The sequence below is a fragment of the Chiloscyllium punctatum genome, chromosome 32, assembly GCF_047496795.1.
Source record: "Chiloscyllium punctatum isolate Juve2018m chromosome 32, sChiPun1.3, whole genome shotgun sequence".
Taxonomy (NCBI): domain Eukaryota; kingdom Metazoa; phylum Chordata; class Chondrichthyes; order Orectolobiformes; family Hemiscylliidae; genus Chiloscyllium; species Chiloscyllium punctatum.
Window position 1 is genome coordinate 16,048,494 of NC_092770.1, and position 25,181 is coordinate 16,073,674.

Sequence of the window (25,181 nt, forward strand, 5' to 3'; positions counted from 1 at the left end):
TATAATGTATTTATTCAGCGTATATGGGGGCTGTTATATAATGAGTTTTATTTCACATTGTCAAATGCAGCCTGAATCTGGAGTCAGGTCTAAGCTAACAGTTGAGTAGAGTTGAACTCCTGAAGAGGATTGTAGCCTGTTTGGCTTTGGAATTTGTTAAATCTCTGAAATGCACATCACATGGGTTTATTCTGAAATTAAAAAGAAACTACCTTGTCAATTTTATAAATGTATGCACACACACTCAACCTGTCTCCATGCTGTCAAGCAGCACCGATGTGCAATCTCCTCTGCAACACACTGTCTCCAGTTGAGTGCACCCCACAGTTAAGCGAACATTGCTGCTGGTTGGCAAGCTGATATACTTACGGCCGCAGGGATTTTACTAGATGGCATACAAATGAACCAAATCTTGTTAGGGAACTTTCATTCTTTTGTTTGATAACTTTGAAATAAATTAGCATGTTGATTGAAATTGTAATGGGAGATGTTGATAACTGACAAAAACAAAAGTCAGAAAAAGGGTCTCTTTGTGCTTTTGTGTGTGAGCATTGATTTAGATGATGTGTGTTTGTGATTACTCAAATTAATCTTCCTCTACTTACAGTTTCTCACCTTCTCAGAACGGTTAGCGAATGTGAATATTGATATAATCCATCGGATTGATAGAACTGGGAGCTATGCTGAGGTAAAGAGAACCTGATAACACAAGCATAAAGCTTTTGATAATGAGCATGCTTTAAATTCTGTCTGCCTTAAGTGCTGCAATAGCTGGAATATTTCTTGAAAAGAGAAAGGGCTTTACAGTTATTTCCCATCAAAGATTGTTCTGAATTGTTTTAACTGCAAGAGGCAGTTGAGGCAAAGCTTGAAGCCTTGGACTTAGATTATAAGGAGAAGTAAAGGAGAAATGGGATCAGCTGTAACATTAGCATTGAATTGATGGACAGAATGGCCTCCTTAGTGTGCAATTGCTGTGATCTGCGTGGTGTTATTTTAATATAAATCCTATTCTTGTATGATGGCTATTTTTTTGCTTTTTCTAAATGCCTAAGGTTAAAGCACATTGTAAAAGTAAGGTATTCTTTAGATGGTGTCCTGTAAATAAATTCTTATAAGCATTAGTGAGATGAATTTTTTACTTTCTTGATTCGCAGTGAAACGATGTGACTAAATGCTAATGCATTGTAACTGAAAAGGAGCTTACATTTGCGTAGCAACTTTTATGTTACTGAAATGCCACAAAGCAGTTGATTTTTTTTTTGTTTTGTTACATGCAGCTATAATTGTAATGTATGAAAATGCAGCAGGTAATTTCTGAGTAGCAAGCTCCCACATATAGCAGTGCTTTAAGAATTTTTGATAGTGGATTAATTGTAGATCAGGAATCTGGGAGGAGCTCTGCAGCTGGTCTTTTCAGTAGTGTCATGAGATGTTTTGCATCTATCTTGGAGTTCAGATGCAGTCTCAGTTTCGCATTGCATTTGAGTATGGTACTCCAGCATGCATTGTAAGTGTCAGCTTGGATTAATTGCTGGAGGCTTGGAGTGATACTTGAACTCTCAAGCTTCTGATGTTGACACGAGTGCTTTTGAACTGAGCTATGGTTGACATTTGTAGATCTCCAGTGCAAGTGTGAATCCATGCTGATGTCCTAAATTTGTCTCCAGTGACAGATTTAATTTGTTATCCCAGCGGCTCTGATTTAACCTGCTGAACAATCCTTTGCAAAGAATCAGAGTCTGACAGAACAAGCTAAGTCAGTGAGAAATATGAGCATAGAGCGCACTATTACCTGGACTTTCAAAGCTTGCCTCCAGAACTGGAAGGTCTGTAGTTGGATTGTTCCTGTTGTAGTTCCATTGACTAGGATTGAGACTCCAGTATGTTTTTTGTGCACATGGTCACATACTCATTGCCCTGCATGTACAAGTCAAAACCTGCACTTCTTTTCTCAGGAAGTTGAAACCTACTTTTATGAAGGCCTGGAGAAATGGAGAGATCTTAACTGCACGGATCACTTTGGTATGGCTTTATTTACACAGTTCCTCATTAAAATTTGTCACAGAAATTTTGCAGTGGCATTTGCTCCAGTTTACAGTCTTGGAAAGTACGATATAATGTGCTCAGGAGTGGATATGGTTGTGAAAAAGATAAGCCCTTCCGGGCTGTGGGTAAAGAGCAGACTGAGGTCAGAGCAGGACTAGAGACTTTTTTAAAATTCAGTAATGGAATATGGGCTTCACTGGCTAAGCTGGCATTTATTGCCAGAGGGCAATTAAGAGTCAACCATATTGCTGTGTGTCTGGAGTCACTAGACCAAGTAAGAATGGCAGTTTCCCTCCCTAAAGAACATTAGTGAGCCTAATGGGTCTTTATCACAATCGACAATAGATTTGTAGTCACCATCAGTCTCTTTATTCCAGGTTTTCATTGAATTCAAATTCCACCATCTGTTGAGATGGGATTCCAACCCAAGTACCCAGAACATTATCGGAGTCTCTGGATTAACAGACCAGCAATAGCACCAGGCCATTGCCTCCTCATTACTGATTTCCTTCAACTCTGTCCTTTCACCAAACCGTTGGTCCTCCTACATTTCTGGGAAGTTATTTGTCCCCCTTTGGTGAAGACAGAACCAAAGTTTGTGTTGCATTATAATTTCCCTGTGTTCTGCAAGGGACCTAAACTTGTCTTTTCTAATCTTTTACTTTTCGTATATTTAAAGAAGCTTTTTACAGTCAGATTCTACATTTCCTGAATTTTACTCGTGTACTGTATTATCCCCCTGTTGAACAACTTTTCTTGACCGCTTTTGCTGAACTCTGAAGTGCTGCCTATCCTCAGGCTTGCTCCTCTTTTTTTTTGGCAATTTATATGTCTCCTCTTGGGTCGCATATTCTTCCTAATTTCTTTTGCAAGCCGTGGTTTAGCCACCTTTTACATACGCTGCAGACAGGAATGAATAACTGTTCTATTTCATGCACACGTCATTTAAATATGAACCATTACCTGTCAATAGTCAACCCTTCAGTAAGGTTCCCCAATCCATCTCGCTAATTTGCACCTCGCACTCTATTTGTTCCCTTTTAAGATTTCAGATTTGATTACTTCACTTTCCATCTAATGAAGAATTCTGTTGTGTTATGATCATTCTCGCCCAAGGGATCTCATGCTGCAAGATTTTCAATGAATCCTTTCTCATTGCACAGTACCCAGTCTAGAATAGTCTGTCTCTGATTCGTTCCTCAATGTGTTGGTCTAAAAAAAAAACCATCACATAAACATTCCAGGAAGTCCTCCTCCACAGTATCATTGCTAGTTTGCTATGTCCAATCTAAATGTAAATTAAAGTCATCCATGATTCCAGTTGTATTCTTATTACATTCATCTCTGATTTCTTGTTTCTTGTGTTCCCTAACATCTCCAGTTTTGTTTGGGGACCAATAAACAACCCTCCACAAAGCTTCTACCCCTTGGTGTTTCTTATTCCATATCATGATTTTCTGAGCCACTATCATTCCTCGCTATTGCACTGAATTACTCCTTTATTAACAGGAGTTAATACTCCTGTATTAACTATCCCATCTCCTTTTCCTTTTTGTTTGCCCTTCTTCAAACATGATTACCACTCATTGCTGAGAATCTGGAGTCACAGGCCAGCCAGACTGGGGAAGGACAGCAGATCCCTCAATGGCAAGGCCAGATTGGTGTTTACAGCAATCAATGATAGTTTTGTAGTCACCATTACTGAGATGAGCTTTCAATTCCAGATTTAATTATTGAATTTAAATTCCAGCAGCTGCTGTGGTCGGATTGAACCCAGGTGCCCAGAACATTAGACTGGGCCTCTGGATGTCTAATCCATTAACATTGCCACCATCTTACTGTGGTGGAAATCCTCTCCATCTCCTCGTGTGTCTCTGACTTCTAGAATGGGCTTGTATTCACAACCTTGAAATGTGGAGACAGCCAAACTAATGAAAGGCTTTGGTAAAGAATCAAAGACTGCGCAGTTGAAACTTGATTTTTGACTGGATTCTAACCTGTGTTTCTCTTTCTAGTTAACTTTTACAAAGAGGTATTCGGAAAAACCCAATCTTTTAATCAGTTGGTATACCATCAGAACACGGTGGTAGAAAGCTTGAAAAATCATCTTCAAATCAGGAGCAGCCTCGCATACCAACCTTTACTTGAGTAAGGATTTGAAGAGGTTGATTATGTTAAGAGGAAGAGTCAATGAATTAATCCACAGCTGTATAAAGATGCTAATAGATTGAAAGATGTTCCTAAACTTCTGTCTTGTTGTAGACAAAACCTGCAGCACACAGACGGCACGGTGGCTCAGTGTCTCACAGCGCCAGGGGCCTGGGTTCAATTCCTTGGGCAACTGTCTGTGTGGAGTTTGCACATTCTCCCCGTGTCTGCGTGGGTTTCCTCCCACAGTCCAAAGATGTGCAGGATAAGTGAATTGGCCATACTAAGTTGCCTGTTGTATTAGGTGGATTAGTCAGGGGTAAATATGGGGGGGATGGGTTTCTCTTCGGTGGGTCGGGTGGACTTGTTGGGCCGAAGGTAATCCAATCTAATCTAATTGTGGGCTTGCTTCAGTGAGCAATCCTTTAAGATCAGCATGTGATCTATCAAGCCCTGTTTCAGCCTGAGATCTGATTTATCCAATAGTAACAGCTGCTGGGATAATATGCAGTGATCTGTTGAAGTTTGGCATTATTGCATTTGTCCTAATGACTGAGGGATGCAAAGCTCAGCAGCATGCCTCTTTTTTTTTTCCATCATATTTTGTACGTATTTAAAACCGTAGTCCTTTGACGATGCTACCTATCTCTTTATTTGGCACATTGCAAAAGTTTGTTCATGTTTCTGTGAAATGCATTGCTCTGTCTTTGCTATTTTAGCAAAGTGTAAAGTGACATTGTGCGATTTGTGAATTACAGCCTCGTGGTACAACTGGCCAGAGATCTGCAGGGGGACTTCTATCCTCACTTCAGAGAGTTCTTCATAATTATAACCTCCTTGCTGAACACACAGGACACAGAACTGTTGGAATGGATCTTCACCTGTCTCTCTTACCTGTACAAATACCTCTGGAGACTTATGGTCAAGGACATAACAGACATTTACAGGTGAACAGTCACTTTTTCAAGTTTGGGTCATTAAGAGTCTGCTGTTAAGCTTCTACTTGGAAAGTTTTCTTAATCTTTATGTGGGAGTTGCATGCTTTACCTGAAACAGATTGAAAGCAGGGACGATGTACATTCAATTCCTATTTTGTGCTAATATATTTTCAGGTAGATATGCTGTTTTATAAAGGATTAGTAACGAATTAAAATAAGAACCTGACCATTTTTAAATAGTGTGGTGATGGAATTTCTTCTTTGAACAGCAATAATTGCTTTTGAGCTGGTGAAATTATTGTTGGAGTACATCTGTAAATTGGTAAATTGCGCTGATCAGAAGTTACAGCTCAAAACAAGATTAAAATCAAGGTTTGCGTAAAGGTTTGTGGCTCGGTTGCCATAGTTATGGGTGTGTTCGCCGAGCTGGGATGTTGATCTGTGGAGGACAGCCAGACAATTTCTAGAAACATGGCGCTCATCCATGGACGCTATCAACAAACCTAGGCCCAATATACCGGCCACTATAACGAGCAGCCGCAAGCAGCAGGAGCAGAACCAAATAAATTTCAGAAGAGACAGTACAACAGCCCTTCACAGAAGTCTCCAAAGCACTTGAAATGTCACCTAGATAGGGGATGAAACGTCTGCAAATCAACTTCCCAGCTCGGTGAACATACCCGAATCTTACAGCCTGCACTAGTTCTTAGCAAGAACTATCCTATTAGTCCTTCTGCCCACTTTAGCATACTGGTTTCCTCTATTTCAATTGTTAATCCACAAATTCCACATTTCTTTTAGCTAACACCTTTCTCAACTTGTCCTACCACCTTCAAAGATTTATGTATGTTAAACCCCTGCCTCATCTTTGTTCCTACATCTCTGTGTAAATCGGCATGTTAATGTTTATTTTGTCTATCTTATTCCCTCCATTAATGTACAGTAACCCTGCAAAATCATGAATACGAATTTGCCTATCTGTTCCAAAAAACAAGTGACAGTAAAATTCAGTATCTGTGGGCAAAAGCCGTGTACCACAATTTTTAACATATTTTTAAACAAACTCCACAGTCACGAATTTGATAATTTGTGGGGTTCTCAGGGACAAAATCCTTGCAGATACAGAGGACTGGCTGTATCATTTCAACATCTTTGTGTTAATTTGTACCAGTCAATGTCTTCTAACTTATTTTTCCTGTTTAATCTATTTAATAAACTGATTCTGTTGAGACAATCAGTAACTTTTTTTGACCATGAGTGTTACACTTTTAATACTATCAGCCTTAATTGAAGAACCAACTTGAAATTATAACATACTTTTCAGGATGTCCCAAAGTGTTCTACAGTTAATGAAATACTTGGTAAAATTATTAGATTAGATTCCCTACAGTGTGGAAACAGGCCCTTTGACCCAACAAGTCCACACTGACCCTCCGAAGAGTAACCCACCCAGACCCATTTCACTCTGACTAACGCACTTAACACTATGGGCAACTTAGCACAGCCAGTTCACCTGATCTGCACATCTTTGGATTGTGGGAGGAAACCGGAGCACCTGGAGGAAACCCACGCAGACACAGGGAAAATGTGCAAACTCCACACACACAGTAGCCCAAGGCTGGAATCAAACCCAGGTCCCTGGCACTGTGAGGCAGCAGTGCTAACCACTGAGCCACCGTGCTGTTCAGATGGTGGGAAACATGGTAAAAACAGTGACTGCAGATGCTGAAAACCAAATACTGGATTAGTGGTGCTGGAAGAGCACAGCAGTTCAGGCAGCATCCAACGAGCAGCGAAATCGACGTTTCGGGCAAAAGCCCTTCATCAGGAATAAAGGCAGTGAGCCTGAAGCGTGGAGAGATAAGCTAGAGGAGGGTGGGGGTGGGGAGAGAGTAGCATAGAGTACAATGGGTGAGTGGGGGAGGGGAAACATGTCAGGCGATCTTTGTGCAGCAAAATCTCTCAAACAGCAAACAAGCAAGTAACCAGGTCTTCTATTTTCTGGTATTAGTTGGAGGATAAATGTTTTGGGAAATACCTGCTTTCAGACACGTGTGGTTTGTGAAATTCACTGCATTGAATTTTTAATTTATCCTTATTATTAAAGTGTTTCTTTTTTTTTGTAGTTTGTATAGTTCACTTTTGGGCCACAATAAGGAGCATATCAGATGTTTTGCAGCTGAAAGTTTTGCTTTCTTAATGAGAAAGGTGAGTTTATTTTAAAATTATTCATTCTTGGGATTAAAGCTGTGTGTCTTCAGTTAGTGAGGCCCTTCAATTAAGTGTTCATTGTTTTCAGTGTATGAGTGGATGCACACAGAATGCAGTGTGGTAATGTAAATAACAGTTTGGAACTGGGTTAAAGATAAGCTCGCTGAGCTGTGAGCTTTTGAAATCTCATGGCCTCTCCTTTAAGATGCTGCTTTCTCTCACCAAGCTTTTGGTCACCTGTCCTAATATCTCCACCCAGGTTCTGTCACTTTGTGTCTGATACCATTCCTGTGAACCTGCTTGGGATGTTATGCAATGTTAAAATTGTGTTGTAAATTCAAGCTGTTTGTAAACTGTTTTCTTGTCATGCTGAGGATAAAACGTGTGCCAGGGTATCCTTTTTTTGCAGATTCAGTTTAATTACATTGATGTGGCTTTTTTTTTGTTTCCTCAAGTACCCATTGGTGATTGCTTTCTGTGTCTTTGCAGGCTCCTGATCACAATGCCCTTTTCAACTTCATGTTTGCTGACCTGGAGCAACACTCTGAGAAGGCTGAGGGAGTGGGCCAGCTGCTTTTCGATGTGTGCAAAGGAGTCCAGAATACCTTGCACTCATGTGCAGCCAAAGTAATATTTTAATCATTTGACTATTGTTGATAAAAGCTGAAAATGTGTTGCTGGAAAAGCGCAGCAGGTCAGGCAGCATCCAAGGAGCAGGAGAATCGACGTTTCGGGCATCAGCCCTTCTTCAGGCCCGAAACGTCGATATACTGCGAATCCTATTGTTGGTAAAAGACACATTCTGTCAAAAAGTTTGGCTTGCACTCACCAGGACATTTGCAAGGAATAGCAGAGTCAAAGAGAACAGTGTTTTAGAGAGTACATATTCGTTGGCAAGTGTTGCTATGGAGAAAGCACCTGTTAGGTGAAGACTGACTGGTGAACTGCCAAACTTTGACTCTGATTAGTCATGATGCCCTGAGGAATGAGCCAGAGGATGTCTTGGCACCTGTTTTGTTCAATAGACAATAGACAATAGATGCAGGAGTAGGCCATTCTGCCCTTCGAGCCTGCACCGCCATTCAATATGATCATGGCTGATCATTCCTAATCAGTATCCTGTTCCAGCCTTATCTCCATACCCCTTGACTCCACTATCTTTAAGAGCTCTATCCAATTCTTTCTTAAATGAATCCAGAGACTGGGCCTCCACTGCCCTCTGGGGCAGAGCATTCCACACAGCCACCACTCTCTGGGTGAAGTAGTTTCTCCTCATCTCTGTACTCAGTTGAATTGAGTGCAGTATATGTACGTGCTTTTTCTGCCTCTCCCTGTGTGCAGAGGCAATGATATAGTTGTGCTATTGCTGGTAATCCTTTGGGGATCAGGGTTTGAATCTAAATGTGATAGGTGGTGGAATTTAAACGTTATGTTTAAAAAAAAGATGATCAAAATGAAGCCATCTTTGAACACTGCAAAACCCCATCTGGTTCACTCATGTCCTTTAGGGAAGGAAATCTGTCATCTTACCTGGCCTACCTGGACTCTAGACCCATAGCAAGGTAAAAGACTCTTAACTACCCTCTGAAATGATCACTCAATTGTAACACTTGTTAGAATGAAAATGAATGAAATTGGACAGATGACCTGGTATTGACCTAGGCACCAGAAATGACTGGCATAAACAATCCTATCCTCCTCACTAACATCTGCTATTGAGAGAACTGTCTCACAGCCAAATCAAGCAACAGCCTGACATAGTCACTCAGAATTGTACCTCATGGATAATGTCCCAGAACCACTACCACCATCCCTGGTTATGTCCCGTCCCACTAACAGGACAGACCCAGCAGAGGTGGTGGCGAGGTGGTAGGCAGTTGACAAAGAATTGCCTGGGAATCCTCAACATTTACTCAAGGCATCATGAAGACTCGTGGTTTCAGGTGAAGCATGGGCAAGGAAATCTCCTGCTGATTACCATGTTGTTCTCCCTTGGCAAATGAATCCGTTCTCTTCCATGCTGAACAACACTTGAAGGAAACACTGAGAGTAACAAGAATGCAAAAATTACTCTGGGTGTGGAATTTCAATGTCCCTTATCAAGAGTGGCTCAGCAGCAGCAGCACTACTGATTGAACTGTTTGGGTCCTAAAGGACATAGCTGCTTGTTGGGTCTGCAGCAGATGGTGAGGGAACCAACAAGTGGGAAAAACATACTTGACCTCATCCTCACCAATCTACAGGTATATCTGTCCATGACAGTATCAGAGTCCTGTCTGCACATTGAAGATATCCTTCACTGTGTTGTGTGACACTACCACCCCGCTGAATTGAATAGTTTTCAAATAGACCTAACAACTCAAGACTGGGCATCCACGAGGCACTGTGGGCCATCAGCAGAATTGTGCTCAAAGCACTGTCTGCAACTTCAAGGGCTGGCATATGTCCCATTTCCATCAAGCCAGGGGATCAATACTTGGACAGTGGGGCATGCCAGGAGCAGCACCAAGCACCTCGGCCTCCTCCAGAATTGCCCAGCATCACAGATACCAGTCTCCAGCCAATTCGATTCACTTCATGTGTTATCAGGAAACAGTTGGAGGTATACGATACTGCCAACACAATAGGCCGTGACAACATTCAGGCAATAATACAGTAAACTTGTGCGGAACCTCCTGACAGTTATGTCCAGGCCCATCTGTTTTCAGTTGCTTCATCCATCTTCTTCCCTCCATAAAAGGGTCAGAAGATCGAATTTTGACTGATGACTGTACAATGCTCAGCATCATTTGCAACATCTCAGATACTGAAGCAGACTTTGTCTAGGTCATGGTAGGTTTCGACAACTTCCAGACTTGGACAAAAGACGGACAAGTAACATTTGTGCCACACAAATGCCAGGCTTCTCCAACAAGAAGGGAATCTAATCATTGTCTCTTGACATTCAATAGTGGTTACAAAAATCCCCACTATCAACAACCTCGGATTACCATTGACCAGAAGCTGAATTGGACTAAAGCGCAGCAGGTCAGGCAGCATCAAAGGAGCAGGAGAAGGGCTTATGCCCAAAACGTCGATTCTCCTGCTCCTTTGCTGCTGGACCTGCTGCGCTTTTCCAGCAACACGTTTTTCAGCTCTGATCTCCAGCATCTGCAGTCCTCACTTTCTCCTGAATTGGACTAGCCAAATAAATGCAGTGGCTACAAGAGCAGGTCAGAAACTAGGAATCCTGCAACGAGTAACTCCCCTCCAGACTCTTCAAAGCCTGCCCACCATCTACAAGGCACATGTTAGGAGTGTGATGGGATACTCCCCACTTGCCTGGATGGCTGCAGCTCCAACAACAATCAAAAAGTTTGACAACCTCCAGGACAAAGCAGCTGCTTGATTGATAATACATCCACAAATATCCATTCCCTCCACCACTGACGCTCAGCAGCAGCAGTGCATACTATCTACAAGACGCACTTCAGAAATTCACCAAATGTCTGTAGACAATACCATCTAAATGCACAACCACTTCCACCAAGGACAAGGACAGCAGTTACACCTGCAAGTGCAACACCACCACCTGCAAGTTCCCCTCCAAGTCGTTCAGAACCCAGACTTTGAAATATATAGCTGGTCATTCAAAATCCTGGAACTCTCTCCCTCATAGTATTGTGGGTCCACCCTCCAGCACGTGGACTGCTAGCTGTTCAAGAAGACCTGTCACCATTACCATCTTGAGGGCAACTGGGGACAAACAATACACACTAGCCCAGCCAGCGATGACCGCATCTATGAATGGACTATGAACCTATGATTAAAAAACATATTGTGGTCAAGGTTGAATGCTTGTACTGTGTCGAATCTTAGCAGCTGGTTGTGCAGCCTGCCTTCACAATGGAGACTGATGATTTACAAAACAGATTTTGATGATTTGTTGTTGAGATTTATAAAGTTTTGTTTCCTGTTTTGTAGATCTTCCCTGCTGTCTTACAAAAACTGGGACCTGTCACAGAGTTAGAGGCTGTGTTACCATGGGATAAGGTTGGGCAAGCTGTTCACCACATGGCCAAGTCATTTGCATCCTACGTTGACAGGGAACACTTTGATGTAGTCTGGAGCTGCTTACAAGTAAGTTGATTGGTATTGAACGATCTTGCCGATCTCTCTGGCATTACCTGTGGCAGCTTGCATGATGTGTTGTTTAACGTAGACAACAAAGAGCCAAGGGTTTAAAGAATTACGTTCTGAACACAGGCATCACAGACTAAGGTGTACATTCCGTTGTGTATAGACAATGAAGCTCTTGTTGAAGAGCTAATGATGTTTAGAAACATTGATGGGTTTGAAACTGTTTCTTCTGATGAGGGGGGTTGAGGACAAGAGAACAGAGTCTTCAGTGACAGCCAAGTCATTCAAGGTGTTAGAAAACCCTTCACACAGAGAGGAGAGTAGAAATCGAGAACTCCCTTTCTGTAAAAGAGTTGTTGAGGCTGAAGCTTAATTGAGAAGTCTCAAAACTGAGATTGATATAATCGGGCATGGAATTTAGTTTTATGGCAGTAAGCCTGGTAAATGGTGTTCACATGCAGGCTCCCATGTGCTAGCTGGCGAAACAGGCCTGAGTACTTCATGACCTTCTCTCTTCCTATGTAATTTAGTGTAGTGTCTCTTTAAGAATGTCAGACGCTTCAGACAGAGAGTCAGAATCTCAGTGATATGCCTGACTTCATTTTTACTTTCTTTTCTGGGTATGATTATCAAGATTAGTCAGGCATTGCAGTTATTCTGACTCCTGTGTCAAGGAGATATTTCTTATTGTTGGTGTTGGTGCATATCTCTGCTGTACAGATGTGGCTGTGCATCCCACTTCAGAGACTCCAGCACTCAGTTCACACTGGCAGTACTGAGATAATGCTCCACTGTTAGAAGTGCCATCTTTCAAATGGACCTGACTCTGACCTCTTGTTCCCAATCCTCTTCATCATAGGAAACCAAATCAAATCGATTAACTGAGGACCTTTCTGCCATCTTGGGTGGATAGAAAGATCCTGTGAAGGGAACCTAACAGGGTTATAGAATCATACAGCACGGAAACAGACCCTTCGGTCCAATTTGTCCATGCCACCCAAGTTTCCCAAACTAGACTAATTCCATTTGCTTGAACTTGGCCCATGTCCCTCTGAACCTGTCCTATTCATGTACCCGTCCAAATGTCTTTTAAATGGTGTAACCTTACCTGCATTGTCCACTTTCTCTGGCAGTTCATTCCCCATACATACCACCCTCTGAGTGAAAAAGTTGTCTCTCAGGTCCCATTTAAATCTTTCCGCTCTCACCATAAAAACATGCCCCCTAGTTTGGAACACTCCCATCCCAGGAAAATTGCCTTTAGCGTTTCATCTTAACTATGCCCCTCATGATTTTATAAATCTCCATAATGTTACCCTGCATCCTCCTGCGCTCCAGTGAAAAAGTCCCAACCAACCAGCCTCTCCTCTTAACTCAAACCCTCCAGTTCTGGCCACATCCTGTTAAAATTTTTCTTTATGTCATGATCGATATTATTTATCCTTCAGTCAACATCTCAAAAGCTGATGATCTGGAATTTCTCTTGTGCTGTTTGTTGGATTTATATCACTTCCTAGATTACAACAGTGACAGCATTTCAAAGACGCACTACATTGACTTTACAGCACTTTGGGACATTCTGAGATTGTGAAGGTCCCTACATAAGAGTGATGTGGCACTCTGGTATGACGGACAACGCAACCAGAATTAGACCCATTGTTTGTGTTGTGTTAAAATTAATAAGTTCTGAGAACATAATTCAGTCATGCAGACTACTGGTAGCCCCTGTTTTTTGATGATATATGTTTTTACGTTTAGGAAGTATAATATCGAGAGTGTTTTAATTTTGTAAGTGACAAAAGACAATAGCTGCAGGATCCAGTGACTGACAGGGATAGATTATATTCCTTTTGGGAATGTGCGTCTGTCCCATTGTAAGAATGTTTCATCTAAGAAAAGAGCAAAAAGTTAGCTTTTTTTTCATTGGTAGAGATGTATCCTGGGGCTCTGCGACCAATTAAACTGCGGGGACAGGCAGCAAGGCTCTGATCAAATCGAAAGGATTCTGCAGATATACCTGGTGATGGTGGAAAGTGGACAGGGGTCAAAGGTTACTCATCCAGTCGAGCTTTGTGAGGTGAGTCCTGGGATCATAGTATCGCAGACTTATATAGGACTGAAAGGTTGCCATTCAGTCCATTGTGTCTGTATCTGCTATCCAGTTAGCCACATATGCTACGCATTTCCCCCCCAAAATTTTCAGATTAGTCCTTTTCAAGCGCATATCCATATTTCACTTTAGAAAACACTGTGGAATCACTGTGATCAAGATCATCATTACCTGTGAAAAAAAACATTTCTCCTTCCTTCATTCTTTTGCAGTTAATGCTAAAATGACTTTTTATAGAATTACCCAAAGTGTTACAATGCAGAGAGGATTGTGTGGCCCATTGTGTCTACACTGACTCTTTAAATGAGCTTCATTACCTGGTCTTGGTTACAGACCAGTTCGCCAGTCGGGATGTTTTTCCCTTCCTGCTCTATCAAAACCTGCTGGAATTTTGAATATCTTTCTTAAATCTCCTGTAATTTCCATCCACTGTAAGGAGAGTAATCCCACGTATTCTGGTCCAGAACTGTCAGCTGGTGAAGGATGGAACTGAAGCTAGGATTTTAATATACTTTTATTTATGAGGGCAAATATTACAAACGTGTACCTCAAAACCCAATAAGAGGTGCACAGTGAACTCCCAGTTAATGCAAATTGTCTGATCACAAATCAGTACTTCCATTTCTGTACAGTTACTACCATGTCTACATACAATGTATTGAAGGTGATTTCACTCACCACACACTGAAACCAGATGTACTGTTCTAATTACCCCCTCGGCCCAATATGCTTCTTCCTTTAGACCTTGATCCAGACATTGCAGGCTTCACAAATGACCACATCCTGCTGTGAGGCTCTTCTTGAGGTATTCTGCACCCTCCTGAAGGCTCAGAACATTACTCTGCCAAAAGCACTGACTGTAGAAGCTTCTAGGAAGGTAATTGATGCATTTTTTTTGCTGTACAATATACTGACAATGTGCTATTGTTATCATGCTTCTACCTGTGGAGGGATTTCTAGTTTTGAAGATTGTTATGTGCTTTCCAAATGTTTAGTCACCTCAGGATTCTGCATTGGTTGTGCGACTTTGTATTACCTCTATTTGTGACACAAAAAGAACGATGTCTTGCTGAAAAGTGAGACTGTTGTTGAAGCTTTTCATCTTGAAGCCATCAGGACAAACACAAATACAGGTACACAATCCTTTATCTGAAACACTTGAGACCAACTGGTTTCGGAATTTGAAATTTTTTGAATTTCGGAATAAGTGATGGTTTGATGGTGAAATTTTTAAAAATCTTGTTGAACAGCAGACGCACAGTGAGTACTACGGGCCATGAGACAGAATTGAGGCCTGTCAATGCTCTGCCACGCCCCCTCCCATCACATCTGAGTAACATGCATCGACTGGGTGTGGAATTGGGTGAACTGTTTGCATGCCAAACAACCTTGTTAATGAGAAAAAAAAACTACATGAGAAAACCTTCAAATTTTGGAGCTTTTTGGATTTTGGGATTTCTGATAAAAGGTTGTCTACCTGTACCAAATTTCCAGTGATCACTGTAGTAGAAAAGGGTGGTGATTGTTTGACAAATTGATGCTGGCTGAGGAAGCAATGAGGCATTATTGACTCCTGAAGCCAGAAGTAAGTCGATAAAGGTACAGGTTTGAATATATTCCTTTTGTTTGCGGAGAAATGCCCATTGTATATGAATGTGCCACTTCCAGCTGTTGTAAATGAGGCATATGACAAGCTCAAATATCTTTAAATGAGTTAATGTTGCGATTAACACAGTCAGGATTGTTCAGCAAAATACGGCGCACGTGCAGAATTCCATCTAACAGTGGACATTCCTCAGTCAGTTGGAGTGGACTGTGAATACTTTTTTTTTCAAATTTCACAATATTTATTACTTTCTTGTATTTGTCCTGATGAATGTAAACTACAGCAAGACATCTCTCTTTTCAGTAAGTTTCTCTTGGTTTTTGCAAGCAAAAAGCAATGCTAGGTTATCACAATTACATGTATGTCTATGCCCATTCATTTTTAAAAAAAATGTTTATATAATTGGGTGTCTCTCCTCCACTTGCCCTACATCCACGATATCTCATTAAGAATGCTGAAATTATCAGGAGACCATTTGGCCCATTGTATCTGTGTTGGTTTTTTGAGAGAGAGAGAGTTGATTTATCCCACTTTTATAATTTTTCCCCTTTTCCCATACCGATTTTACTGTTTGAGGTATTTAAAATTGAAAATTACTGTAGAATCTGGTTCCACTACACAAAGGCAGAACATTCCAGATTGCAACAATTTACTGTTTGGAAGGATTTTTTTGTTAGAAAGGAATTTCTTCATGTAGCCTCTGTTTTATTTTTGCCATTTGCCTTTTATCGGTATTTTCTGGCTATCAATCCTTCTGTCAATGAAAACGTTCTATCTTTATTTGCAAAGCTATAACAATTTTGAGCATATCAACCGTCTCAACTTGAAGGGATTGTACCTGCTCCTCCATTATCCATTCTCCCCAAACTGAAATTGTTCATTCTTGGAATTGTTTCGATAAACTTTTGTTTTTACACCCTTTCTTAGTTCTTGCATCTTTGCTAAAGTGTGTCCAGACTTGGTCCCAATACTGCAGTCAGTTCCAGACAAGTGCTGCTTCACACCTTGAAGCATTCTGCCAATGTGTGTTTGCTATCTTTTAACAGCTTCTGAAATGTGTCTCTTGATTCATGTATTCAGTTTCCTGTCATGGCTACTTTATAATTCTTCTGACTGTCCAATCCTCTTAGGTTTGGAATGCTGAAAGTGCACCAATTGTCTATGTTATACAGCAATGATGGTGAAAGCCTATTACTGGAGATATGGGGTGTTTGTGTACCTTGTCAAAAGCTTATTAAAAGGAAAGAGATTTTCTGTTTCAGATTTACAGCTGTGGGTTTGAGAGAAAATTAATTCTGGAGTTCTCTGAAAAGATATTTAACATGTGCCAGTTTGAACAGGTAAGCTTGAAATGCACTTGTGCTTTGGAGAGGTTTAATATTTTATTTCAGAAGTGGATTACTGATTCCAAATACAAAGTCAAAAATCTGTCCCATTTACACTCATTAGACAGGATTACTGATTGTGAATCTAATATGGTGAGGTCTGTATCGCTATACTCACCCAGAAACAGACGCTTGCAAAAATTAGACATTCATTCTGAGATGCAAGTAACTTGCATGGTAACATGTGCAAAAGGTACTCTGAAAACCCAGGCACTTTGGATGCTCTTTGATACACCAGACCCTTTTACAATTGAAACCACTGGACTTCAACGTTGCTGAATCACAGAAGTGCTGTGGTACAGAAGGAGGCCATTTGGCCCCCCCTGCAGTATAGGGTTCTATGAAAAATGGCATTTGTTTGATGATGGGAATTTGTACTTAGTGAAACAAGTGGAAATAATGGCTGTTTTCCTTTATCTTGAGTGGTGTCAAAAATATTTGATAGGGATTCAATACCATTATTTTTCTGGCCCCAAAGTAAACAATTTACAAATAGAATAAACAGCTAAATCAGTACAGAAACTTAATGAATTTAAAAATACTGGGAAAGCGTTGCTGAGTAACCTGATGGAACTGCAGGCTGACAAGTCCCCACGTTCAACCTAGTATCTTAAGAGGTTGCGAATGAGAGAGTACATGATTTGGTGTTAATTTTCCAACATACTTGATTTTAAATAGCTGCAAAGGAAGTTGTGATTGAATTGCCTTGGGATGGTGGGGAAACTCCTCTGACCAGCTTGAGGTAATTTACTGGAGGGTGCTGTAAGCATTCACTGTGATGTACTCTGATAAATGTTACTCTGGCAAAGTTGGAGCAATTCTGGCAACTTACACACTGTAACATTGGTGGCAGTGCTAAAGAGGCAGGATGCAGAAACAATCATCATTGACTTCTGTGCACAGTCGTATTTTCTCCAATGAAAAGAAAATGGGAAGAAGTGGTCTTTAAAGTGGTCTTTAATGAAAATTAGTCTCATGTACTTGGAATAAGTAGATCCTAAAACTAGGATGCCATGAGAATAAACTTGTCTTTCAATAAATGTGTTTATTGTTGTTTATAGCTGTTTCTGCCAAACTTGCTGCAGTATGTGGAGGAACAGTTTGCACTTGATGATCTATCTGCTCGGGAAGAAACTCTGGGAATTTTGGTGAAACTGATTTTGGTCAAAGCTGAGCCTCCGACTGTTGGATCGATGGCATTTGAAAAGTATCCTCTTCAGCTTGCTGGGCCGGTGCAAGTGTGAGTAGAGTGATTGCATAACTCACCCGTGACATACCTTATCGAAATGGGATGAGTCAGGGATTTTCCTATTAGTTATCGAATCATCTATAAGGGGCTTTCGAGGCTAGGTCATTAAGTATCTTTAAGATTGAAATAGATTTTTAATCAGTAAGGGAGTCACGACAGGACAACGGAGTTGAGGATTAGCAGATTAGCCATGAACGTGTCGAATGGTGGAACTAATCTGTTGGGCCAGATGGCCTACTTCAGTTCCTATACCTTGTCCAAGACTGCCATCAAAAATATGCTGTCCATGCGTGAAAAAGGCACATCAGGAAGGGAGAAACCACAAAAAGTTCAGGCATTTTTGCTTTAGGATGGGTGACATGGTGGTTCAGTGGTTTGCACTACTGTCTCAAAGCACAAGGGATCTGGGTTCGATTCCAACCATAGGTGACTGTCTGTGTGGAGTTTACACGTTCTCCCTGCATCTGTGTGGGTTTTCTCCGGTTTCTTCTCACAGTCCAACGATGTGTATGTTAGGAGGGCTGGCCATGTTAAATTGTCCATAGTGGCTCATGTGAAGTAAAAGCATCAGCGCAGACTAGTTTTTCAACAAATTCAGTGCAATAAGTAATTGATCTAAAGTTTAATTTTGAAATTGGTAAATGTATCTTCAAATTGGAAGCTTGGCGTTGTTGCACATTTATTCTTGTTCTATCTGCTGATCAAAAATTTTGAATAAACATTTTCTACTTCTCGTTTTATTGATGAAAGCAATTCGAGTGGAGTGGAGAATGGTGGGCCAGTTGCTTTGGTGTTAGATTTCATCCTTTCGTTGCTGCACATACCTGAAGCTGGAGAGAGATTGGATCTTGCACATAGTTGGGCTGCTCTCATCATTCTTCCCCATGTCAGGTGAGAAAAATATCTGGTTTTGACACAAAGAGTGGATGTCATTGCATTTAACCTTCATGCACTCCTTTGACATCCCAGTCAGTATTGCACTCGTTCATTAGATATTGTCAAGTGGAGACACCATACAATCCATAGCTGTTGGATATTTTTAATTGACTTGACCTGACCAGCTAAGAGAAAGATTAACAAGGATGTTGCTAGGGTTGGAGGGTTTGAGCTACAGGGAGAGGCTGAATAGGCTTTGGCTATTTTCCCTGGAGCATCGGAGGCTAAGGGGTGACCTTATAGACATTTATAAAATTATGAGAGGCATGAAGAGAGTAAACAGACAAAGGCTTTTCTCTGGATTGGGGCAAGTCCAGAACTAGCGGGCATAGCTTTCGGGTGCGAGGGAAAGGATTTAAAAGGGATGCAAGGAGCAACCTTTTCACACAGAGGGTGGTTTGTGTATGGAATGAGCTGCCAGAGGAAGTGGCGGAGGCTGGTACAATTATTCTGGATGGCTACATGAATAGGAAGGATTATAGAGGGATATAGGTCAAGTGCTGGCAAATGGGACTAGATTAATTTCTGATATCTGGTCGGCATAGATGAGTTGAACTGAAGGGCCTGCTTCCATGATGTACAATTCTATGACTCTGTGACATGTCTGGAACAGGTGGGAGTTAAATCCAGGCCTTTTGGCTTAGAGTTAGGGACATTACCACTGTGTCACAAGAACCCTATTTCTGTTCCACAGGTACATAGGATTTGGATCTTAATGGCGTGTTTATTTCAGATCAGAATTGTAGGAGCATAGATCACAAATTGAATAACTTGAGCACAGATGAAAACTGGTCGAACAGGCTTAAGTACTAGATTTAGCTTCCAGTCTCCGGTGTCGTTTAGAATCCCAAGATCACAATATTCACATTCGCCTGTAAGGCCTGAAGCAATGAGCCTGAGAAAAGGACCAAAGAGAGCAATAACTAACAAGTAGACCAAAAGTAAGAAGCAGAACAGGGAGGAGGGTTATAGCAAAGTGCTGAAGGGGGTCAATCCCAACACGAACATTGGCTGTTCATCCAGGTGTGTCGTCATCTCCTTCCTCACCCAAAACTTGGAGTGCCTCACCCAGGAGGTTTCCACCTGATCCATTAAAGCAAATGTCAAGACCTTCTCCGCCAGGGAGACATTTGTGACCTCCTGCCCGGGAGAGCTAATCTCACAGTGCCCCCATGGGTAAAATCTACCAGCTGCAAATAAAGTGTTCCAACAGACAACTTTGTAAAGAGCGACAGCTGAACACTGAGCGTTAGTAAGGAGAAAGTCAGCTTACATGATGCTGCATTCTGTAACTAAATCAATTAGCAAGGAAAGGATTTGCATCTGCTTTCATACCTCACTATCTCATTACCAACATCGATCGCTGTCTGTCATCTAGAGTGCGATACCTGACTGATCAGAGGCGGACTTTGTCTTTAATCCAGCAGATTATGACATCTCTAACTTTTGACTCAAAATGACACTATTTTAAAAGGAGAGGGTTGCAGGAGTGGGGAGATCTGAGGTGTATATTTATAAATCCTTGATAGTTGTAGGGCAAGTTGAGAAGGCAGCTAAGAATACCAAGGGGACCCTTGGCTTTGTAAATAGCAACACTCAATGCGATAGCAAGCACATCGTACCAGACGTTTGCAAGTTGCTGCTTAGAACCTGCCTGGTTCCAAACACCACAATTTAACAAAGATTTCAAGATCATGAAGGGAGTGAAGAGGTTTACAAGGATAATATTAAGGTTGAGGAAGTTGAGTCATGGATTATGCAGGTGGGATTATTCTCCCTGGAGAAAAGGAGACTCCGGGGATTTATTAGAGGTGCTCGAAGCAGTAGAGTGATGAGGTCTGATAGAGTGATGAGGTCTGATAGAGTGATGAGGTCTGATAGAGTGATGAGGTCTGATAGAGTGATGAGGTCTGATAGAGTGATGAGGTCTGATAGAGTGATGAGGCTTGCACCAAGTGCAAGTTAGCCTTTGGTGATTTATTGACAGTTGTACTAAGCTCCCTTTGTACATCTGCAATGTTGCCCTCTTAACATTTAAGCAGTTCTTAAATGGTGAGAGATTGGAAAGTGTAAAAGTGCAAAGGAACTATCCCTGTCAATAAGTCACTAAAGGCTAAGGCGCGGGTACAGCAGCTTATTAGGAAGGCTAATGGAATGTTAGCGCCATTATGGTAAGAGGATATCAATACAGATGTAAATGTTTGCTTCATTTCGGTTGGACAGCAGCTGGAGTACCGTGTACAGATTTGGCCTGCCTACCTTGGGAGGAGATTATTGAGATTGAGGGAATTCCCCACTTTATTACTGAGATGGCCAGGACTGTTCTATGAAGAGAAATTGGACAAAGGGTGGTCTGTATTCTCTACTGCTTCAAAGAATGAGGTATCCTCATTGAAATCTACAAAATACTTAAAGGAATAGACAGGAACATAAGAAACGTTCAGCCCCTTGATCCTGTTCTACCTTTCAGTGAGATCATGGTTGATCTGTAGCCGAACTCCATATACCTGCCTTTAGCCCTAATCCTTTAGTATTTGAAACAAAGCATTATCTATCTCAGATTTAAAATTAACAACTGAACTTGTGTCCACTGCTGTTTGTGGAAGAGAGTTCCAAGCATCAAATGCCCTTTGTGTGTAGAAGTGCTTCCTAACATCTCTCGTGAACAGTCTGGCTCTAATTCTCAGACTATACCCCCTAGTTCTAGAATATTCAATCAGTGAAATAGTGCATATTTTCTATCTTGTCTTTTCCTAGTAATATCTTGAGGACTTCGATTAGATCATCCCTTGAACTCTTTTTGAGAGAAGGTAGGCCTAATTTGTATAATCTGTCCTCAAACCTAACCCCTGAAGTCCAGGTATCACGGTAAATGCAGGTAAAATGTTTCCCCTGGTTGGGCTCAAGTTGAAAGAAGATGGGGGAGGGTATTTAGAACTTAGATGAAGAGTCTTATTTCCTCAGAGTTGTGAATATTTGATATTATCTTTGCCAGAGGTATTTGGTAGCTCAGTCTTTGAGTATATTTAAAGTAGAGACTGATTGATAGATTTCTGACTACTACCAGAGTAAAGGATTATGAGGATAGTAGATAAAAGGCATTTCAAATTTTCAGTTAATGATAATGTTAAATGGTAGATCAGGCTTGATAGGCTACATTCTTGTCCCTAACCTGCTTGTTTTATTTTTTTCTAGCACTTGAGTTGGTAGCCAGGCATCATGGATTTAAAATAATTGGGAGAATGAGAAGTGAGAAAGAATTTTTTTCACAGAGGATTGCTAAGTTTTGCGCTTTATCTCCAAAAAGAAAATAGCGGAATGACATTCCATGGGAAGTTGGGTCCTTTATATCAGGATGATGAATTTGCAATGTTACCGGGGGAGAAAAAAGCTGGTTGTGGAATTAAATTGAAGATCTCTGTTTAACAGAGCTGCCACAAGCTTAATGGGCCAAATGGTTGCTTTATTGCAAAAGCAAAATACTGCAAACTCTGGAAATCTGAACTAATAGCAGAAAACCTCCTGAGAAAAGGTCATTGATGTGAAATGTTAACATTTTCTTCCCTACGTGGGTGCTGCTGATTATATACAGCATTTTCTGCTTTTCTTTCTGACTGTGAGGCTTTGTGAGGATTCTCTCATTGCTGAGTTGTTTTTAATAATAGAATGCAAGTTTTGCACAAGTCATTAGCACGATTCATGGCTCCCAATGGTGCAATGTTGACATTTTGACTTATTCAGTAACTCTCAATAACACAGTGCCGGGTTAATTGGCTAATCCATTGGGCAGTGTGAGCTGTAACTTGTACTGACTCTTTCCATCATCAGTGATGCATTGTCCCAGTTTTACTGTTTTGCTTCAAATCTGCAGTACATTATTCTTTTAACAACTGGCACCATTCCAATTTTTCTCACAGGCCTATGCAAACAGAGAAAGTGTTGGACCAGGTTCAGTTATTTTTTAACTGGCTACTGGCAACCGTTGAAGAAAATGATTCCATTGACGAAGGTCAGTGCACTTCTCCAACAATGGGGGTTGGTTGTTCATAGCATTTCAACCATTGCTTTTCTAAACTACATTTTTGGTTGCAAAGCTTTCTGAGAAATTTTGAAGGGGTTGTATAAATCCAAGCCTTATTTCTCTGTTCACATTATATATTAATGATCTGGCTGAAGGGACTGGGGACATTCTAGCGAAGTTTGCCGATGATATGAAGTTAGGTGGACAGGCAGGTAGTACTGAGGAAGTGGGGAGGCTGTAGAAGGATCTAGACAGTTTGGGAGAGTGGTCCAGGAAATGGCTGGAATTCAATGTGAGCAAATGCGAGGTCTTGCACTTTGGAAAAAAGAATACAAGCATGGACTACTTTCTAAACGGTGAGAAAATTCATAAAGCCAAAGTACAAAGGGATCTGGGAGTGCGAGTCAAGGATTCTCTAAAGGTAAACATGCAGGTTGAGTCAGTGATTAAGAAAGCGAATGCAATGTTGTCATTTATCTCAAGAGGGTTGGAATATAAAAGCACCGTTGTGCTACTGAGACTTTATAAAGCTCTGGTTAGGCCCCATTTGGAGTACTGTGTCCAGTTTTGGTCCCCACACCTCAGGAAGGACATACTGGCACTGGAACGTGTCCAGTGGAGATTCACACGGATGATCCCTGGAATGGTAGGTCTAACGTACAAGGAACGGCTGAGGATCCTGGGATTGTATTCATTGGAGTTTAGAAGATTAAGGGGAGAGCTAATAGAAACTTACAAGATAATACATGGCTTGGAAAGGATGGACGCTAGGAAATTGTTTCCGTGAGGCGAGGAGACTAGGACCCGTAGACACAGCCTTAGAATTAGAGGGGGTAAATTCAGACCAGAAATGCGGAGACATTTCTTCAGCCAGAGAGTGGTGGGCCTGTGGAATTCATTGCCGCAGAGTGCAGTGGAGGCTGGGATGCTAAATGTCTTCAAGGCAGAGATTGATAAATTCTTGATGTCACAAGGAATTAAGGGCTACGGGGAGAATGCGGGTAAGTGGAGTTGAAATGCCCATCAGCCATGATTGAATGGCGGAGTGGACTCTAGAGGCCGAATGGCCTTACTTCTACTCCTATGTCTTACGGTCTTATGGTCTCTGTCACTTGTGCCCACTCTTGCTGACATACTGTCTTTCTTTCCCTCTTCCCCCTCTCCCAATATGTCTGCCCCTCTTCCACTCTATCGTCCCCTTGTGTGCATTCGCTGAATTTCACACTCCCAGCTCACATTTTCATTCACTTTCCTGCTATCTCATATGCTTTCCCTGCTGCCTCTGTTTCCTATGCACTTGTGCTGCCTGTCAGTAGAATCCAATAAATTCCAACTATTTTCCCAGAACCATCAGTGCTAGGTAATAAAATCGGAGTCATCCTGGCAGAAACAGCTAATACATTGTGATGGAAGACTTCCATTGTGCATCTGGTTGCATGTGCTAAGGTAGTTCCCCAGTGGTGTTACCTATACTGTGATTTTGAAAAGCGAACTCTTTGGGTAAGGGGCCATTATTTCTGAGTAAGTTGTCAATGACTGGAGCCTTTCTTATTTTGATAGGATGGATGTATGTTGCTCGTCAAGCAGTCAGCACCATTCTGAGTCTAACTGAGTCTTCAGATGTTCTCAGCATTCTTCCAGTGGAATGTGTAAGAAATTTGATTAAGTAAGTATTTTTTCATAAATTGTGACGTGGATTGAAAACCATACAGACAATGATTTGCATTTTGTGATTGAGAATTTATGGAGCCCATCAGCAAAGTGAGCAGTGATTACTTGTGGTAATGAGCTGCTGTCATATCTCTGCTGGAGCTGCTGGGAGGCGAGTGCAGTATTTGCATAACTCGATACTTCCCATTGCAAAGCAAAGTAACAAAGTGTTGTCACAGTACATTAAAGTGAATTGCACATTGCAGCAGGACATTGTTTAGAATTTCTCAAAAATTTGTTGCTCTTAACACAAATGAATTGACCGTTTTTAATGTTGGTTTCATGTTTGCAGGAAGTCACCATCTAACTCCTCTGTTCTTTTGCTGGGTGATCTGTACTATACTCGGTTAGCATTATGTGGCTACAATGATCTCCTTTCACAAGACTCTCTGCTTGACCTGTTCACAGAACTTCGGCCAAATCTTTCCACATCTGTTTCCAAGGTATTTTATGTTTTTCAACTTTTTTAGTTTGACTGTCCATGTTAGAATCTCCTTTGTCTTTGATATGTGATTTTGCATTAATATGATTAAACGAACAACCACTTCACTTCTACAGGGCAATCTGAACTGCCTCATAGCTACTGAAGATTCTTTTGAAGTGCAGTCATGACAGATTGTTACTACAAGAGTCTAGAGTCAGTATTTAGATAGATGGCCAATTTACCTCCATCTGTGTTGGTGAGGTGAATATGCGGCA

At 41.3% G+C, this 25,181-nt stretch overlaps 1 protein-coding gene across 1 annotated transcript in view; it reads left to right on the forward strand.

Annotated features, from left to right (window-relative positions):
• The window catches only part of utp20 (UTP20 small subunit processome component), a 114,121-nt gene that overhangs the window by 695 nt on the left and 88,245 nt on the right, over window positions 1-25,181 (forward strand). The window contains exons 2-16 of the mRNA XM_072551731.1: window positions 608-688; window positions 1,959-2,025; window positions 4,065-4,197; window positions 4,956-5,144; window positions 7,262-7,343; window positions 7,836-7,973; window positions 11,310-11,465; window positions 13,396-13,542; window positions 14,318-14,452; window positions 16,444-16,521; window positions 17,628-17,806; window positions 18,566-18,706; window positions 22,669-22,760; window positions 24,333-24,438; window positions 24,775-24,925. Coding sequence (XP_072407832.1) covers window positions 608-688; window positions 1,959-2,025; window positions 4,065-4,197; window positions 4,956-5,144; window positions 7,262-7,343; window positions 7,836-7,973; window positions 11,310-11,465; window positions 13,396-13,542; window positions 14,318-14,452; window positions 16,444-16,521; window positions 17,628-17,806; window positions 18,566-18,706; window positions 22,669-22,760; window positions 24,333-24,438; window positions 24,775-24,925 — 1,875 coding nt within the window. The remainder of the gene's footprint in view (window positions 1-607; window positions 689-1,958; window positions 2,026-4,064; window positions 4,198-4,955; window positions 5,145-7,261; window positions 7,344-7,835; window positions 7,974-11,309; window positions 11,466-13,395; window positions 13,543-14,317; window positions 14,453-16,443; window positions 16,522-17,627; window positions 17,807-18,565; window positions 18,707-22,668; window positions 22,761-24,332; window positions 24,439-24,774; window positions 24,926-25,181) is intronic.